This window comes from Arachis ipaensis, chromosome B6, assembly GCF_059453495.1.
Source record: "Arachis ipaensis isolate K30076 ecotype BB chromosome B6, ASM5945349v1, whole genome shotgun sequence".
Lineage (NCBI taxonomy): Eukaryota > Viridiplantae > Streptophyta > Magnoliopsida > Fabales > Fabaceae > Arachis > Arachis ipaensis.
The window spans coordinates 46,806,902-46,826,819 of NC_142441.1; the positions used below are offsets into that span (position 1 = coordinate 46,806,902).

At 36.6% G+C, this 19,918-nt stretch overlaps 1 protein-coding gene across 1 annotated transcript; it reads right to left on the reverse strand.

The window, feature by feature from the left end:
* Positions 1-4,399: 4,399 nt before the first annotated feature.
* LOC107648436 (phosphoadenosine phosphosulfate (PAPS) reductase family protein) lies at positions 4,400-10,493 on the reverse strand. The gene is made up of 17 exons (XM_016352302.3): positions 9,921-10,493; positions 9,700-9,822; positions 9,188-9,233; positions 8,937-9,094; positions 8,705-8,822; positions 8,155-8,237; positions 7,227-7,286; positions 6,727-6,975; positions 6,529-6,625; positions 6,330-6,377; positions 6,154-6,234; positions 5,818-5,889; positions 5,651-5,713; positions 5,337-5,489; positions 5,200-5,257; positions 5,048-5,100; positions 4,400-4,816 (listed from the first exon to the last, which is right to left on the reverse strand). The coding sequence occupies exons 2-17, from the start codon at positions 9,798-9,800 to the stop codon at positions 4,739-4,741; spliced, it is 1,518 nt and encodes a 505-aa protein (XP_016207788.1). The 5' UTR covers positions 9,801-9,822; positions 9,921-10,493; the 3' UTR covers positions 4,400-4,738.
* Between the last annotated feature and the right edge of the window lie 9,425 nt (positions 10,494-19,918).

The window sequence follows — 19,918 nt, forward strand, 5'->3', positions numbered from 1 at the left end:
ATTTAATATTATTTTATTTTCATGCACACCAAGTATTTGATAAAATGCTTGGCTTAGTTTTCACTTAGTTTTTCTACACTCTTGGCTTGGAATTGATGACTTTGGTGTTCCTTGAGTCAATGATGTCCATTCTTGTTTGATACATTAGAGTAGTTAGTTGATTTGGTCTCCATTGACTCTATGTGATCCTTAGTGTTGACATAGGACTTATGGATTGAAATTAGCTATGCCTATTTAACTTATCTTCGATGTAAGGTTGACTAAGTAGGATTAACTCTTCATAATCATCATGTGTTTGTGGTCAATGGTTAGGATAGGTAGCCTTAGCTCTCAATAACTTGCCAAGATATTTTCTTGCATTTGAAGTTTCTTTTCCTTGCATTTAATTGCTTTGATGTTAATTTCTTGCATGTTTAGTTTTCACACTCTTGGTTGAGAAATTGGGTGTTTGGGTGGAATTGAGTTGTGGATGTCCATCCCGCATTGTGTGAGAATAGTTAATTAGTTTGGTTTCCATTGACGCTAGTCTTTCACTAAGTAATTAGTGAGTTGACTAGAACTTATGGATTCAGATCAATTATGCTCTTTTGACTAATTCTCAAGGAGGATTGACTAATTTGGATTGATTCCGCACAATTGCCAAGTTTGTGGTCCACAACTAGGATAGGAAACCTAGATTACCCACTTCTTGCCAAGAGTTGCCATTTACATTCCTTACATGTTTATTTGCTTTCTTGCATTTTACATTTCTTGCCAATTGCTATCATCCAACCCCATGCTCTCTCTCTCATAGCCAATAATTGTACATTTCATTGCAACTCCTAGGAAAGACGACCCGAGGTTGAAAGACTCTCGATTTATATTTGGTTTAATTTGTGATAACATTGATTGATGGCCAATTTGTTGAGTTAGGACTATACTTACAATGCCAATTCCATTTTGATATTAAAATTCCTAACCTATGCAAATCGGTCTTCATCAGGAGGCCCCCGATTTCACGAAGAGCTGCACCCTAGACCTGAGGGGGAAACCGAGGAGGTCCAAATTGGGAATTCCCCCGACAAAATGACAAGCATAGGGGCGAACTTGAAAGAGAAACTAAAGAAGCAACTCATCGACATAATAAGGGAAAATGCCGACCTCTTTGTCTGGAAAGCTTCCGACATGCCTAGCATAAACCCCGACCTAATGTGCCATAAGCTCGCAATATACCCGGGCTCCCGACCTGTCCAACACAGGAAACTCAGACTCGAGCAGACACAAGTCGTGGAGGAACAAGTACAGGCCTTGCTAGAGGCAGGATTCATAAGGGAGGTAAAATACCCACTCTGGCTAGCCAACGTCGTATTGGTAAAATAGTCAAACGGGAAGTGGAGAATGTTCGTGGACTATACTGACCTTAACAAAGCTTGCCCTAAAATCCCTACCCATTGCCAAGCATCGATGCTTTAGTCGACGCATGATCTAAAGCATGATCTTAACTAAACCTAATTGCTCTCCCCTTGTTCCCTCTTGAATTCTGTCTTAAATAGCTTCAGAAATGAGTTGGATTTGGGCCTCTTTGAGCTCAGAAATCGCCCCCAGCGTGTTCCTTCAATGAGGTCACACGACAAGTGTCACGCGTACGCGGGATGTCATGAGTACGCGTGGCCTGGCGAATTTCCTTCTTAATGCGTACGCGTGAGGCATGCATACGCGTGGCCTTGCGCTCACCAAATCCTTACTTTTCATGAATTCTCCACTTTGTATGTTTTTCCTTCACTTCTTTGATCCAATACTTGCCTCCTAAGCCTGAAATCACTAAGCAAATATATCAAGGCATCGAGTGGAATCCAAGTGAATTAAATTTAGCAAATTAAGAGCCTAAAAAGTATGTTTTTAATCTTAAGCACAAATTATGAGAAATTCGCAAAACCATGCTATTTCATTGAATAAATGTGAGATAAGTTGATAAAATCTGCTAAATTCAACGCAAGATAAACCAAAAAATTGGGGTTTATCAGTCACTGACGGCCTTTCCTCTTGGACATTTTTATCTTTCATAATTTTAAGGTTTTCTCTGAAGACATGAGCAACTAATCTCCTTGGTTAAGGTGAGGAGCTCTGTTGATTCCTATGGACTAATATTCTAGTTTTTCTTCCTTTGATTAATGCATTGATATCTTCTTAAGAAAAAGTTTTTGTTCTTCATCGAAAGGACTTGAATGTGTTGGGAAACAATTCTTTTTTTACTTGAATTCTTTTAATTTATTGGAAAAGTTAATTAATTGATTTAAGCTTGAAAACTTATTCTTACAGTTCTTAGGTTTTGAAATTAGACTTGATAGGTGACATCGAATCAACTAGGGGAGATTCTTATGAATTGTGTGACATATAAATCAGTGAACATGTCTCAACTCTTTTCTTAAGTAATTGACTAAGGAATTAACGATTCATTAGGTTAAAGAGAAATTAAATTACCAAGGGATTGGAGTTTGATTATTAATGATTTGCCATGGATGTATCTTTACATGATCACGGTGGAAAGCGAAAATATTGGTTCGGAAGTCTCAACATCTCTAAACCTTAACTCTTTTAATCATATTATCTTTCAATACTTACTGTTTGCTTTTGTTTACTTCACTGTTTATGTCCAAGCTTTCTAAAATCCTAAATTTTGGTTGTCTGGCTAGAATAATCAATTGATGATTGCTTGTTTAATCCGTTAATCCTCATAGGAACGATAACCCACTCCCGTGGTATTACTTGATACAATCCGGTGCACTTGCCGGTAGTTTGTGGTTTGTAAAATCTGCATCACGGGGTCTTTGGTACAAACTCCTCCTCATCCTCAGAAGAACCACTTTCATTGCTATCGGTGACGTATTCTTCATTCGACTCCTCACTGTCCACGTCTATGTGTTCCATTGGACTAGCACATTGCAGAGATGGTAGTGCAAGAGGTGGATCATCTTAGACAAAATTCGAGTATCTAGAACTACTACCACCTACGTCTCCAACCTCCGCAGAAAGCTCCATCACTTGTTGGGTCATGATTCTCCTATGGACATCAAATATTATAAGCACATGCTCATCGCCGTCGAGCCAAAAAATACGAAACCGAAATACTCTATTTTTCGTCAGTTCTATAAACCTATAGCCAACGTAACTCTTACAACCTCATTTGTCCCAGTAGCACCCATATTCGTTAATATTAGGCTCTTCAACTCAGACAGAGTACTTAATCAACAAATGCGCAAAAGGATAGGACTATCACACTCAAATATAACTCTATCATTACTGTTTCTCATGTGACAATTAAGATATACACGCACAAAAATATATTCATCATTAGACATTTTTACCAAACTTATTGAAAGAATAGAGAAGAGAAATGGATAAGAAGAAGTGATATATTTGTGAGGAATGCTAATACTTGCAAATCCTTTTATAGTTACTTTTAATTTGTCATATTATATGTCGTTTACCGTGTAAACAAATTGATTATGCATGTATCTCGTTTACAGTGTAAACGAGATATATGCAGTTTCTTGTCTTCCACGTGTCACGTGTGTACCCATTTTTTTTTGTTTAAAATAGTGTAAACAAGATACATACATAGTCAGTTTATTTACACTATAAATGAGATAAGTAATAATACCTAAAACTGTAAAATTATCTTCAAATTATCTATTTCGATAAATAAAAGAATTAAATTATTTATTTAAAAAAATTCCAATTCATGTTATATAAATTAGTCTTATATTATTTTATATTTATATTGTAAACTATCTTACGATTATACTTATATTGAATTGACGTACCAAATTTTCATTTTTGTTTAACAAATTTAACTGTTATTTTCTTAAGAGCAAAGTAATAAAAAAGTTAAGACAATTAAATATTATGTTCAAGAATAAATTAAGTTTTTTCCTTCTAATTTTACTTATTAAACATATTCGTTTGAAATCCATAACGATCTTTCTTAAAGCGCATCAAAATGCTTCAGAGTGGATAATTTTTTTTTTTTGGGTGACTTATTATTATTGTTATTGAAATTAATAATTGTTTTTGTCAAACCGAAAGAAGAAAAAAGTTTATTAAAAGAAAACTAGTAATATTTGGTGTTGGATTTTGAGTTACAATATATATAATACACACTAGCAAGAAAATTGAACCCCCCAATGTTTCTTTCCTTAGTTGAGAACATTAAGATAATTATTTGTGTATAACGGATCATCTAATTTGGAAATCATATTTTTACACACTATTTTTGGTTGTCGATATTAAACAACAAATAATTGATAATTGGTTCAAATAGTCGATAGTTACCAAGTGCAGAGAGCTTATATTTTTCCCCCTCTTATTAATCTATTTATTTATGGTGGGGGGATCCAAAGATTATCCAATACTCATGAGGTTCATATAAGAAAATCAATTTGCTGCTTGCCAAGTACTCAGCAAATTAATCAGAGTCAGTGATATAACAACAAAGTCAACGTCATTACCACTCCTAAATTCAAAGTTTTTGGTGGATTTCCAATAAAAAGCCGGTCTATATTTGTAAACTAGTACTATAGATTTTGTGATAATTCAATAATAATGAGTTAGTAGTCCAAGGAGTTAGACTGTGATTTCCATTATCTATCTGCACTACATTGAAGCTTCAACCACCTATTTTTCACACCATTGTTCTTTCTTGTACCAAGACGGCAGCACCCTTCATTTTCTTCCCACTCCATCTTTTATTCTGCACATCCTAGTTCATCTCCTTGAACGTGCCAGGTTGAAATTTCTTCTCTAATGATTTCATAGCCAATTCAAGTCGTTCTTGGTCCTGTAACAAAATTTAGAAAAGTCTATATTCAACATCTATATTTGTTTCTACAAAGTTTCTAATATATGCTTTTGAAGATGTCATGAAATTGGCGTTAAGCCAAATACTTCTAATGATATAACAATACATGATTAGATGTCTACATAAAATTCTTTCACACGGGAAAAGTATACAACTCAAAATTCATTCTCTTTTTTGGTGGATGAAAAGAACATGGAAGTGTCTTTGTACCTTTCCTTTGAGACTTACTACAAGAGATCCATATCTGGCTGTACGGTAACATCCTTCATGTTGCAAAGGCAAAACTTGGTTAGATATAGAAAGAAGTAATGCATAATGAGTCATATGAAGCCAAATATCTCAACATTTCATAAATGTCATACCTATATGAAGGTCTGGAAATTCAAGACAAAGCTTCGATAGAGGTTGAGCGATTTCAACCTGCAGTTTTGGATATCGCAATATCAGATTCGTGGGACATTGCTACTTCAAGCTTAGTGAAATGAAATTAGAAACATACATCTGAAAGATTTGTCATCACTTGCTTTGATACATAAGGTTCCAGTAATGTTAGCAGATCATTCGATTCTGTTAATTCAATCAAACAGTTCCATTCCTTTTCCAGCTCCGAAACATTCGTCGCAGTAAGAACTATTACATTTTGGCACTTGATCTGCAAGAAATGGAGATTATTTCAACCCATTTTAAATTAGTATTCCTTCCAGTTTTTTCATTATGTAAATGTCAAAAGTGAAAACAAATAAATACAAATAAAAGCATTTATCAGTTTTCCCTAGGTCTAAAATAGAACTTCAGGCAAATGACGTTACATACCAAGGGAACGGACAACTTGTCATGATGCAGTAGCTCAGTTATGCCCTCTGGCAACTGAGCCATCTGAAAGGGGAAAGTAAAAATATAAATCAATACAGAGCAAATTTCATACTACAACTGTCATCACTCATCAGTTGGAAGTGAATCGTTTTTCAACTTAGTTTTACCTCGTTCCGGTCACCAATACACTGATCACCAATAATATGCCGTAGATATTCTTCAAATTCTTCATCCGGAGCCTATGTCAAGAAAATCACCAACCAATATGGAGTTACTATGATAAACCCGAAGCAGTTATGATGCAGCTATGCTTGTATACCCACATACAGGCCTTGTTCCATCATATTTGCCAAAACTTTAACAAAAGCGGAACTTCATTTTTCAAGAATTCATACTAGTTAAGGACCAATACGATATGTGGGGTGGATACATGACATGAAGAAAACATCTTAGTAACGTCAAGCCGAAAACCATATGCTCAAATAAGGACAGAAGCAATGTACCAAACGAACACCAAAAGCTTTTGCAATGCCTGCTATGGTAACATCAGAGTGCAGTGGACCTACACCTCCATATATAAAAACCTACAAGTAGGCCCAATAAATAACCAGATCAGATTGCTACCATTTCATCATCAAGAAATCAAATACTTGTAACTCTGTGTGCTGTAGTTTAATACCATATCACTTGATTTCTTTTGTTCAACTTCCTCGGCCACAGAATCTATCTGGTACAAAAGGATATGTCGTAAACCCCATCAAAGTATAATATTAATGTACATGTGCTTCATTATCCGAAGATTCATAGGAACATCTTCGGGCTCTGATGGAATGCAACTTAATATACATAAAGTAGCACAGATATAGAAACGAACTCACATTGCTGTGTACAACAGAAAGTCGCAACACAGACCAACCAACAGAATGCAGCTTTCTACACAAATTAGGTCCCAACTGATCCTCAACAGTGCCAAACCTGAGCTATGGAACAGAGTAAACATATGGAGAACATCATCAAAATAGTTGGAGAAAGGATTATAAGAAAATAAGAATTGCACTGCAAAGCATAGTACTTACAGAAACTCATCTCCCACAGCAATGACCGAAGCTGTGAGCATACTGTTTTTATGCAAATCTAGGCTACTCAAGCCATTGCTATCAACAGGACGTTGTCCACAATTAGAAGAAGATAGCCTTTTAGCCCTCCCTGCCCTCTCTAATCTTCCATCAGCAAGCAAATATGCTGGTTTAAATTTATCGGATGAATCACTGGTGGATAATAATGAATTGGGAACAGTGTCATATATGCTCCCAATCGAAGTATAACTGCACAACCAAAAAACGTAATAGTCACACCAAATTTCTATGAATGAACATAAACAACTTAATGTGAATATGGTGGACCAGTAAGTTTATTTAGTTTCCTTAGGTCAAAGATCGAGCAAATTTATGAAACCATCCAATTATTCTCCATGTTGCTAATATGGGGGAAAGCAGGTTAAACAAAAAGGAAAAACTATGGCACACAGGTATATCAAATCCAACAAAGAAGGTCCAGCACATATACTGAATATTACCCTTGATCATAAAGGCTGCAATAGTTCACCTTGCAAGTTAAAAGGAAGGCCCATACATCTCTACATAAAAATACAAGGCAAGTCAATATCATAATGAAAGTAATATTATGACATTCTAAGAGCATCTACATAAACAATAAAGGAAAAGAACAAACAATATATATTTCCAAGTGATGTGCCAATAGTTAACGCAAAAGTTGAAGGAAGGTAATCAAATCATTTCCCTGATGTATCAAGCTACTTTAGAAGATGAATGATGACAGTTGTCAAAAATCTTCAGGATTCAGGAAAACATAGTTAAAATTAAAAAACTAACTGAGATTTAAAAATAAATAAATAAATACCCTTTGAAAAGTTCTGAATACTGAAAAGAAGGAAAATTATATAAAACAACTATTAAACTATGGCAACAAGCAAGTTTTCTTCCACCAAGTGGGATGAACTACATTGATTAAGCAACAGCATTAAAGATTTATGAAAAATTACATACTAGGCAAGAATTGACTAGAAATATTGTATGGCTGTATCCAAAAGGGAAAAGCTTAGATATGTAGATGAAAATGAGTGCTCAAAAAGAAGTTTGGAAATAGCTAAGACCTAAGAAGTGGTCCACCTATACTATAAGTGGTACTACTGCCCAAACAACCAATAGCCACAAAGTTTCATATCTAACTTCTATCTCTAGTACTACTGTTTCAGGAACAAATGCATTTCAGCCACCACTAATAAATAAGTATGTGAAGGTAGACACTTTCAGTGTGAATTTTATGATTAAATGAAAGGATTATTGGATAAGACGATAAGTTAGCACCAATCACACATGTGGTTATAAGAGAACCATGTTTTTCAGATCATTATTGTGTTCACTAATCTCAAATTAAAAGAAACTAAGCAGTAAAGAGAAACACTTTATAACAAAGGACCAAACCTGTATGACCAATCTAAAATGGGATTCACTCTCATAAAAGCTGGCCACCCAGGTGAACTAGGGGAGAATTGTTCCTGGCCAACCTGAAAGATTAGAGGGCACATATAAATAGAATATTCAATATTCCTATTTTCAGAAACCATGCTAATCAAATGTTAGTTTAAAGCATAAAAGATGCATTTTGGGATTAATGGTATTACTGACAATGTTACTCGACTACTGCATTGGGAACATTTTGAAGCTTTAACGGCATGTAATGTAATAAGCTACATTTAGAACATTGAAACTTATTATGTAACTAATTTTTTCCTCATAACGTATATCTATGATAAGTATAGACATCGCTTTTGATTAAGGATTGTATATGCAAAATTTTCTCTTTTGTAAATTGCTTCTAGATTTTGCTTTTAAAAAGTGTCAAGCATCTGAGTAAAATCTTATGACGTAGAATAACAGAATGGGCTTTCGCGTTTAGGAGTCAATAAATCAGAGAGAAAAAAAAAACAAGACAATTGAAAAAGGCCCTCTCATGGTGAAACAATAGGAATACCGCAGTAGGGTCTCCAATTCGAACTCCAAGGAAAATTGCTCGAATTGGCTTCTCCTTTAGCAAAGCCTCCAAACCAGATTTAAAATCTGTGCAAATGGTGTCAATTTGCAAACCATAGCTGCTCAAGAACAAATTATCAGAAAGAAGAAAATATCTCTTTTCCATGTTATCTACACTGCAATTACAATTCAAAGAATAATCAAAAGTATAAGGAAGAGAAAGCTTCACTAACGTGGCAGCTGTATCATAAGTGAATGAGTTAATTTCTGGGAAAGCACTAGGAGTCTCAAAATATATTGTTCTAATTGGAAAATCGTTCAGATCCCCATTGGCACTATTTTGTCCCCCTTTATGCAAAAAATAGCCCGCCCTAAGTAGATGTAACAAAACCTGCATGTCAAAGCTTATTGTCACATTAACAAGCTCATGAATACTGATGGATGATTAAAAAAAAAGAACTAAAATACACATGTTAAAACTTACCGTTGAATCCTTTCCACCATTGAAACTGAAAGCAACCTCTTCAATGCTGTATGAAGAAACACATTAATACATGCAGCACCAGTAAAATTACAATGATGAGATTGAAAATTAAGATCACCATTTTCTTTTATAGTTCAATACAGGCATGACCGATAAATCTCTTCGACTAACATAGACCTAGCAAAACCTTGTCCGCACACCATCAGCCATTGGTTACATTTTCATTAACACGGAAATTCCGGTGACTATCTTCAGGCAGCCAATCATTTCCAAAAAGGACAATACAACCGAGGAAGGAAATTCAATATTACCCAAGAATTTTGACAAAATAGATCCAACATGAATCAAACATCCATCCACATTGAGTGTATATTCATCTTTCTAGTTAAAACAACTACAAACCAACCAATAAATAAAATCCAATCCCAGACTCAAATCAAGCTCTCTAAGTCTAGGATAACAACCACCCAATAAATCAGCAAATCCCAGCTCATAGTCATAGAAATACTTACGAATACAAAGCCAAAGCTCTCTGAATAACATAGGTGGCGTTATTGTACTTGGTTTGAAGCCTTCTATCGCTACACTCCCTGATTGCTCTGTCGATCTCCATGGTGACCCGCAAACACAGAAACCTGAGAAAAGAAGGAAAACAGAACAATTGAACACAAAAATTACAGCAAATGAGACTCCAAAAAGATTACAAGTTGAAGCTGTTTGGTGAAAAGCAAACCAGGGTTTTCGTCAAAAAGAGATCTTCTCTTCCTTTCTTTCTTTTTCCCGCAAGTTCGAGATCAGCCTGCGGGGGAAGCTGAGGTGTCAATGAAAAGCAGTGTTCTTCGTTCTTGTGATTGAGAATTGAGAAGTGAACAATGATTATCCCCTTTTGGAATTTGGAATCAAAAGGGGTTTAGGGGAAAGAGAGATTTTTTTTTTTCTCTTCTTTTCTTTCCCTTTTGGAATTAAGAATTGGACATGGGAATTTGGATGGCGGAGGTTGTTTGTGTGAGCCACAAAACGGAAACTGAAATAACAAGAACGGTCCAACGTTTTGTTTTGTGTGCGAATTGTGATGTTATCATGTGTGTGCGGTTTTTGGGAATTTGAGCAAAGCACGTATGATATGAAATTAGGGAATATCCTTTTCAAGACATTCTAACTTCGAAGCAAATCATATATAAACTGCTTCCGTATTAGTCCCTCATAAGTCATAATTTGCACTTCTCACTTTCATTCTCTTTCACTAATCATAACGGAGAGAGATTCCGGATAATTTCTGTTCAAATTCAATTTCCTTTCTTTTCCCTAATGATTGGATTCAGTAATATATTTATGGCTTTGTTTTTTGTGGGAAAAGTATTATCCGAACCTTGATGGACCAGATGGAAAGATGCTATTTTAATGGCCAGAATTGCATCGGTACGAGATTCATTGGAAATTATGTATTTGATCCAAAGTTTGATAAAATTATAAACCGGTTCAACTTGGTTTGGTTTCATTTAACTCTTATGACTCGGTTTATTAGTTTTTTGGATGAAATGGGTTAACTTTTTTGTTCATTATGATATCTGGATCGTGGGCTACCATTATCCCCCCAAAAAAACGTGTGAAACAAGACCCAGACCCCAAAAAAGCACACATAATTATCATCGACGTTCTAATAGTCATCATTCGCATGGCGGTGATGAAATGGAGAGGAGATTTGGTGAGGTGAGGCATCGGCACGACGTCGGCCACTTAGGGAGAGCTCCGTAAGCCCATCGATGGAACTCGATGCCAATGAGAGGGTTCGAGGATGGGAGATTGAATGGTGGAGGTGTTTGACGGTCTAATACAGAGCGGCGACGGCACCTAGTGAGCGTTGCAGATCTTGGGAGACAGGACACAGCCGCTTTGAAGACACAGCGAAACTATGAGGATGCGGTCGCGTGAAACGGTGTTTCGAAGAAGAAGTTCGTAAGACAGCGGTAATGGAGGTGGAAACGAAGATACAAGACCCGCGTGGAGGAGAGGAACTTGTGTGGGGATGGGGAAGTTGTTGAATTCGGGTTGGATCATCGTAATGGACTTGGACTCCCGTCGAAAAAAAGGGCTGAATACTGTTCCACACGTTAATAATGTTATCCCAACCCTCCTGTACAACTGGTCAAGTAGCACTTCTATATAGACAATTGGACATGTACCTGGAAATTCTTGATGCAGATGCAAATGTTGTGATATTCAATCGCAACTGATTTCAAGATTAACCTTAATTTGGTATATGAGAAATATTTATCTGTCCTTATTAAGTCGTTGTATTTACACCAAAAGTTAAAAGACATAAAATGCACAGAATTAATAATGGAGCAACCAACTGAAGTAAAACAGTACTAGCAAGTGTAATGTAAGCATTGCTAATGGAATTCAGTTTGGGTGACCAAGCTGCGACGCAATAACAGGTCGCAGTAGAAGGCATGAACATTGTACGCAAACAACACCCCTGCGATATGTGGTTAATAGTAACTGTATCAAGAAACGTAGTACATTGTTTTCCCAGGAATGAGTACATCAGGTAATGAAATTCTCAAAAAGTGATACATAAAGATAATCCACAAAATACAAGTCTGGTTAACAACATAAGGATAGCAAGATTCAGGAGCTTGCAGCGTCGTTGCTCCATCGGACCTGCAGTACTGTGACTGGCTCAGTTGACATGACCTCAAAGATCCCACACCTCCGGGCTCGAATTTGCACAGGCTAGCAAAATGTGCCTAGCCTCCGGAGATGACCCCGAAGCTACCGTCTTGCTTGCCACTAAATTTGGTGTAGGTGGCCTCGACCTCAATGTGTCCGTGTGATAGGATGAGTGTGTGTCTCTGACCAGTGAAATGGCTCAAATGAGGGACATTTGGCTGATTATAGCATAGCAATAGATCATTAATAGAGAAAAAACTTATTGACGAAGACACGTACAAGAAAATGAATTGGTGCCTTACCAACAGGTGGGAGGACAAGACGCGGCTAGTGAGGTCCATGACAAGGAATGACCATTTGGTCTTGTGTATTTCAGCTATCACTTTCGCCTTGTGTGACGAAGGATTGTTGATACAGCGGGCACGCCGGTAAGTACCTTTTGCTTTGTATGGCGGTTCCTCGGATGGTCGGGGCTGGTATGTGTTTTCGCGACCACCGAAGTCGAAGATACGTACTTGGAATTCAAAGTTGCCCTTGTGTTTGAAAAGAAGCATGGAGTCTAAATTAATTCGGTACGTCTGGTAGAACTCTGGCCAACCACGGGTCAATGCGATGCTACCATTTTGCTGTTATTTCCAGAAGCACCGATGGCCGATACCTAGAGGTGGCAATATGTACCCTACCCACAGGTACCCAACCCGACCCCACCTGATCGGGTAGGGTTGCCAACCCGATCCGCAGCGGGTAGGGTAGGGTGCGGGTAGAGTTCTCGTGCGGGTCGGGTAGGGTGCGGGTTAAGCCTCAACCCTACCCGACCAACCCACACTCTATATATGTTTATGTTATATACTTATATAAAAATATGTTTTAAGTGGATGTTGAATCAAAGACCTCTCACTGAATGCAAAAGATCCTTAACCACTAAAAAAATTATTAATTGATAATTTAATTTTTTTATATAAAAATCAGTTCTATTTTAAATTATCATCAAGTTATATAATAATGTTGTATATTTTTTGTAACCCGTGGGTAGGGTCGGGTACCCGCGGGTTAAGAGCGGGTAGGGTTAGGGTTGGAATATTCTCAACCCGCGGGTAGGGTAGGGTTGAGTTTATATAAAAATCTGAACCCGCGGGTAGGGTTAGGGTTGGATCCAAACCCTACCCTACCCTACCCATTGCCGCCCCTACCGATACCCCTGCCGTCAGGGACCACCAGGGTTACGTAGGGGGTCCGGCTTGGGAGTTTGTCTGGACCGATTGGGAGGGCCTGCGAAAGAACAGGCAAGTGTTGGTCAACACATTGATCATTCAGGAAGTAATAACATTGGGTGTCTTGTGATGTACGTGTCAGGGGAGGTGGCTTACCAGTTTGAAGCATGCGGGCCTTATTATTGGCTTCAGAAAATGCAGTAGCAGGTGTTGCTGGTTTCGTTGAACGTCTGTTGCAGGTTGCTTGCCCTTATTCCTGGATGAAGACATGTTCACCTATTACAGAACAAATAACAGCCTTGAGAGTCATAACGTAGATGGGATGAAATAGTATATCAAACAACAACACACAATAGTAGAGCCCCGTTATTGAATTTTCAAATAGATAAACACTGTCACAGCACGCGACAAAAAATTGAAGGAACCGAAAATATCGTTAGAGTTTAGGGTTTCATCTAAGAAGGGGAAAAATGGAAGCGAACAACAGAAACATGTGCAAAAGCTTTGAAGCATAAATCAAGGGGTTCCAGAAAAAGTCATTTTTCTGCTAGTGCAACTCAGTGGTTCTACACAAGAGTCGCGAAGTAAAGCAAACAGGCAGGCTGGCCATGGGGCTAAGGAATGATAAAAACCGTCATGATTGCAAGTTAGATGAAACATGCAGAGAAGGTAGCTAGCGCAAGATAGTGGAGGCAAGGCAAGGGTTCAGCAAATAATGCACACCTAGGAAGGAATACCTCCAATGAGACTGGTTAGGGTTTTCCCTACCATCGAAGCAAAAGCTCCATATAACAAGAGTGACGATGCAAGGAAACATAATAATAATAATAATTTTTTTTTTTGCAGAAAAAAATGCAACATGTACCGACGGATTCAGTGGTTGATGATATTAGTTTCACACAGTCAAATAGCGGGATTCTGTGAAGCAACCAACAGACGGTCTAAATCGAAGCGGAGTAAGGGATTCGGGACGGGTTACCTGGATTGTCTTGGTGGTTGTGTCTGGACTGAGGAAACTTCGTGCGGGAGTCTTCCGGTAGAGGGGTTGGTGGTAGGAGGCAAAATGACGAAGGGGTAAGCGTGTTATGGTTTCGAATGAAGGCCGCAAGTATTTTTCAGCCGGTTTATACAAAGGAAACTTCCAGCGTGTCCTTCATCTAATTTTTACTGGGTCATGGGCCAGGGGAAGTCCAAGAAGATGAGAACCACCAGGATCGTTTCTGGTTGTTTTTTTTCTCAATTGTCATGGCATGAGAGCCGGCCCGGATGTAAAGACACATGTATATAATAATATTATTTAGGATACCATAAATTATATTACATTATCTAATACTTTAATATTTTATTCTATTTAGTATTAGATATACTATCAATACGAAGAGCTTTTATGTATCGAAATATAAGTTTCAATATAATCACTAACGAGCAGGGCTGCACACGGATCGGATCGGATTAGATATAGCCTAAAGTTCTCTTGAATAACAAAAAAATAACACAAGATTTAAGTTTAATTATTCTAAATTGAAGTACAACATAAAAAATTAAAAACAAAATATCATAAAATTCATAAATTAACACACTAAAATTCATATCATATTAGGGTTTATTTTATTAAACTATGTTATTTATATGTGATGTGCGGATATGCGGCTTTGCGGATCGGATCCGCGAATATACTGCCAAATTCGCAATCCGATCCAACAATAGTGCGGATCGGATAATATCCGCAAAATTCAGATCGGATGCTGATAATTACCGCAGATATTATCCGATCCATGTGCGACCCTACTAACGAGAGAGGCTTGCTATTAAAATAATAGTGAACGTGAGACAGGAGTATTTGTATGGGTTTAGGATTTAGGGTTAATGGAAACAACAATTTATGTATCATAGAGACGGATGAAATCATAAAACATAAGTAGTTTATAATTTCGAAATAATAACAAAATTAGAGACTCTAATATACTGACACACACTAAACAACACCCTGAACCCAAACCATCGGATGCCTTAACTATGAAACCCGAATATTAGTAACCACACCCTTAGGCGTAATCCATGAAGACTAAACACTAGAAACTGGAAGAAAACAACACTAAGACTGAAACCTAAACCGTCAGCCCTAAACCCCAGGATTTTTTGGTTGATAGGCATTAACCCTAGACACCTGCATCTATCCTATGTGGCCAAAAACTCTAAACCCTAAACCTTAATCACTAAGTAGGGGTGGCAAAGCGGGCCAGCCTGCCCCAACCCGCCCTGCCCCACCAACTAAAATGGGTTCAAAATGCTAGCTTGCTCCGCTTTATGGCGGATTGGCGGGCTAGCCCGCTTCTTTTTTTTTTTTAAATAAAATTCATTAAAATTAACCAAAAAATAATAATTAAAAAATCAAATACAAATAAAAAATAGTCAAATTATAATATAATTTTTTTATTATTTTTTTTAATTTTTAACTTCAATAAAATTGTTCAAAATAATATTTGTCAATAGAATCATCTTTATTTTAAAAAATAAGTCACATAATTTGAGCATATATACGAAATTGTAAAATAAAATAAATAAAGTTAATAACTAAAAGAAGAATAAAAACAAAAAATGAAAAAAAGTGTTTAAAAATTCTATAATTATTAATTTTATAATAGTAATCACTCTTTTATTTAATAAAAAATAAAATAAAATAAAAATCTTCGGCCCGGCGGACCGGCCCGCCCCACCCCGCCAAAACCTGCCAATTTGGCGGTGCGGGTTTGGCGGATTTTTTTAATTTGGCAGGCTCCAAATCCTAGCCCGACCCACCTTTTTAGCGGGTTTAGCGGATCGGCCCGACGGGCTCGACCCGTTTTGCCACCCCTATCACTAAGTCCCTAAACCCTAAACCCTAGACCGTAAACCCTAAATCTTAAACACTAAACACTAAACCCTAAACCGTAAACGCTAAACTCTAAATCCTAAATGAAGTACTATTAAGGCCATACCCTTTGGGCCGTCAATCATGGAACCTGAACTATAATCAGTGCTAGCAATGAGTAGGGTAGGGTAGGGTTTATACTCTACCCTAACCCTACCCGCGGGTTGAAAACTTTCTTAAAACTCTACCCAACTCTACCTGCGAGTTGAGAATCTCTCAACCCTAACCCTATCCGCACCCTAAAGTTCTAAACCTTACCCTACCCGACCGTACCCGCAGAAACAAAAAATTTTTCAAACAAATATAAAATTCAACCATTCTAAATTTCATACAAATTAATAAAATGGAAAACAAAAAATTATGTTCAAATTAAAATTAAAAACAATAAAATCTTAAAGAAATCCAACATAAAATTACAAATAATATGATCATCAACTAGTTTAGTGATTATTTCAAGTTTTTATAAGAGAAAGATTGTGAGTATAAGACTCACTATCTTCACTACATATATAACTTTTACATATAATTATATAATATATCAGAGGTGCGGGTAGGGTGCCGCAGGGTATACCCTAAACCCGTACCCTACCCTACCCTACCTAAAAGAAACAATGTTAACCCTAAAAGTTTGAAGTTTATTGTAATTCAAACTTTCTGTTGTGGCCTACTTGTAAATATTTATAAGTTATTCATGACGTAATCTCATTCGTCCATTCTAATGTTTGATGGACGCATGAGATTTAAAGGTAATTGATAAACCACTATTTTATGGTTTATCTTGTGCTCAATTGAGTGGGTTTTATCAACTCTTTACCCACTTATTCATACTATTTGCATGGTTTTACATTTGCCTTCCTAATTATGTGCTTTGATTGAAAACATGCTTCTTTGATCTTAAGTTCCCTATGTTTAATCCTCTCTTATTACCATTAGATGCCTTGATATGTGTGTTAAGTGATTTAAGAGATTAGTAATAACACATAAGAGGTGGTCCTCTCCCTGTCTCTAGACACGGCATTTTTTTTTTACAGTTTTCACTTACCGAAAATACTTAGAAACTGCCATCTTAATGGACGTTTGAAAGAGAAGGACAGGGGGAAACACCAAACTCAGGATGGCAACCAATCCCGCTATGAAAATTATAACTTTTAATTTGTCTCGAAACCAAATCCCCCGTTATGTAAACTCTCGATGCATTTGAGACATAAAGAGGAATCCTAAACACTTGACACTCAACGATTCACCAGTAGTTCGTATTACGTGGACTGTTGGCCATAACCACAGAAGAAACAGGGGTGTCAATCTATAAACCGTGGTATTTTAATGTATCTCTCTCTTCTCCATTAGAAGGAAATAACTTTAGTCCCTATTGTAGCCCCACTTAATTAATTAATTAAAGTTAATGTAGTTACTATTGTAGCCCCACTTAATTAATTAATTAAAGTTAATGTAGTTACTATTTTTTTATAATAATATTATTAAAATATACAAATTTAAACATAATTTACTATCAGAAAAATATTAATATTAAAAAACTTAGTAACTTCATATATGACAATGATACACAATATATAATTCGATATTAAACTAATTATTATAAAATTACTTAATATAAAGAAAAATATAATAAAAATCTATAGTTGACGACAAACATTGTGAAATTGACATATGTGTTCAATTAAGTCTGTTTTACGTAAACAAATTTAATTAATTATAATTTAATATAACAGTATTAGAGAATATTTAATATTAATTTAGCATAAATTAATTTAATTAATCATATTAATTTTGATTTATGTAATTAATATAAATTAGTAAGTAAATAAAGATATAATCATTTAATATAGTTCATTATTATAATTATTTAGATAATTATAATAAATATTTACATAATATTTATTATAATTATTATTAACCTTTAATTAAACAGAGATATAATTATTTAATATAATTTAACTATTATTTTAATATATATTATATATTTTAATTTGGTTTAATTACTCTGTTGGTCCCTATACTTTCACCAAATTTTTAATTAAGTCCCTATATTTTTTTTCCTTTCAATTGGGTCCCTACACTGCTTTAATTTTGTAATTAAGTCCTTCCTAGTGTAAAAAATATTAGAGTTAACTGAACATTTCTTCGCAAATTGAAAGTATTTATAATTAAAAACTTAATTAAATCTTTGACCGCATGTATTTTGGTAAAAATATTATGTTAATTTTAACATTTTTAACCTGAAAAGGATGTAATTACAAAATTAAAAGCAGTGTAGGGACCCAATTGAAAGGAAAAAAAGTATAGGGACCTAATTAAAAATTTGGTGAAACTATAGGGACCAACAGAGTAATTAAACCTTTTAATTTTTTTAATTATTTGCCATGTGTCAAAGTTCTATTGGAATGCAAGAGTTCCTCTGAGAAGGAACTCCCCTCCTTGGTCCACGTGAAGAAACTCAGTTCCTTTTCCCTCCAACGCCTCCAATGAACCGTCAGAATGAGTTGGGTGTCACATCTCGTAACTTGACTTGGAGCTCGATAATCGATAGACAGAGAGAGTTACACCGATTCCCATCGCTCCGTCAATCAGTCAAACAGCGTGGAGCCCACTTGTGCGGGTGTGATGTTCCACTTGATGAGATGGAGATAGAATTTATATATAACCCCCGTGAGTCCCACAAAACACACCCTCAGTGGAAAGTTTTGACTAACAATAATCACACAATCAGTCCAGCAGCAGCCATTGGAACACTATGAGCCTTCGTCGTTACAAAATATGGATCCTGTGACAGAATCCCGCGATAGCAGGCCTTCGGAAGTATCTGTGCCCGAAACCGAGGCGGGGGCAGGCGAATGGAGTGTCAGACATGGGCTCGAAGCCGATGATCTCAAAGAGGTTGATATAGGTATGCTATCTGTTCACCAGCATTTTTGATTAACGGTTTTCGTAACCAGCCTTCCCTGTAGTTGAATATCGCATTCCATTGGCATCGTTTTTTTGCGTTGTAGATTTTGTGCCCGAGTGGGACCCCAGCGAGTCCGTGATTGTCGAGGAGAAGCTGAAGGGGGCCTACGCCAAGGTCGGAGTGGAACCGCCTGATTTTTTCCCTTTATCCCTGGTTCGTGCGAGGGGCAAGGATCACCATGCCTATGTAGTCCACATGTTCAGCACCCCGACCGGGATAAACTTCGGAGCATTCGGCGAGTATTCTACCGATGAATATGTCGCAAGGCAAGACGCGGCATTCATCTCCCTGGAAGTACTATTGATGGAGACGGGAACCAAGGTTTGGTACTTTAATTACCAAGTCGCCCTCCGGTACAAGGAACAGGTAGCTGAGTTGGAGCGAGAGTCGAGGTTGTGCTTGCCGGAGCGTGTGTTCCACATGGAAGAGGAGCTTGCAGCCCTGAAACACCGGTTGCGCCGTGACAAAGCCCGATATGAAAAGGCTAGGAAGCTCAGGTGGGCAACATCCACCGGAGTTTAGTTTTGCCCAATTAATATGGTGTGATTCCATATTGTCTGCACAACGTGAATGGTTGGCTGTATTCACACCTTACATAATTTTTTTAAAATAATCCAGCAAAACATCTGCTCTGTTCGAAATCTCCAGTTTTTCCTACTACCGAGGTATTATGTGCAATCCAATAGATTCTGTATGATAAATAATTTTTTAATTGAAATCAGATAAGACATTGAAACACCTATCGCAGTATGAGAATGACACTGAATTTTCATTTTAGAGTATGACAAATTTAGACTACAGATAAAAAATTTAACATAAATTTAATTTATCGAATAAAAAATATCCTAACAAAGAAATTATTATTTGAGCGTGAAACTCATTAAACCCCGATTCTCAAATAAAATAGTTATTTAAGGTAAGTATGAGAAATAAGTATCTTTATAATAGTTACAAAGATAAAAATCTAAATC

Excerpts from the sequence above, each read along its gene's own strand:
- LOC107648436 (XM_016352302.3), bottom strand. The coding sequence starts at position 9,800 with ATGGAGATCGACAGAGCAATCAGGGAGTGTAGCGATAGAAGGCTTCAA. Across the intron at positions 8,823-8,936 it reads ACTTATGATACAGCTGCCAC|CTATGGTTTGCAAATTGACA; the intron begins GTTAGTGAAGCT and ends GTTCTTGAGCAG. Across the intron at positions 6,626-6,726 it reads GCTGTGGGAGATGAGTTTCT|GTTTGGCACTGTTGAGGATC; the intron begins GTAAGTACTATG and ends TCCATAGCTCAG.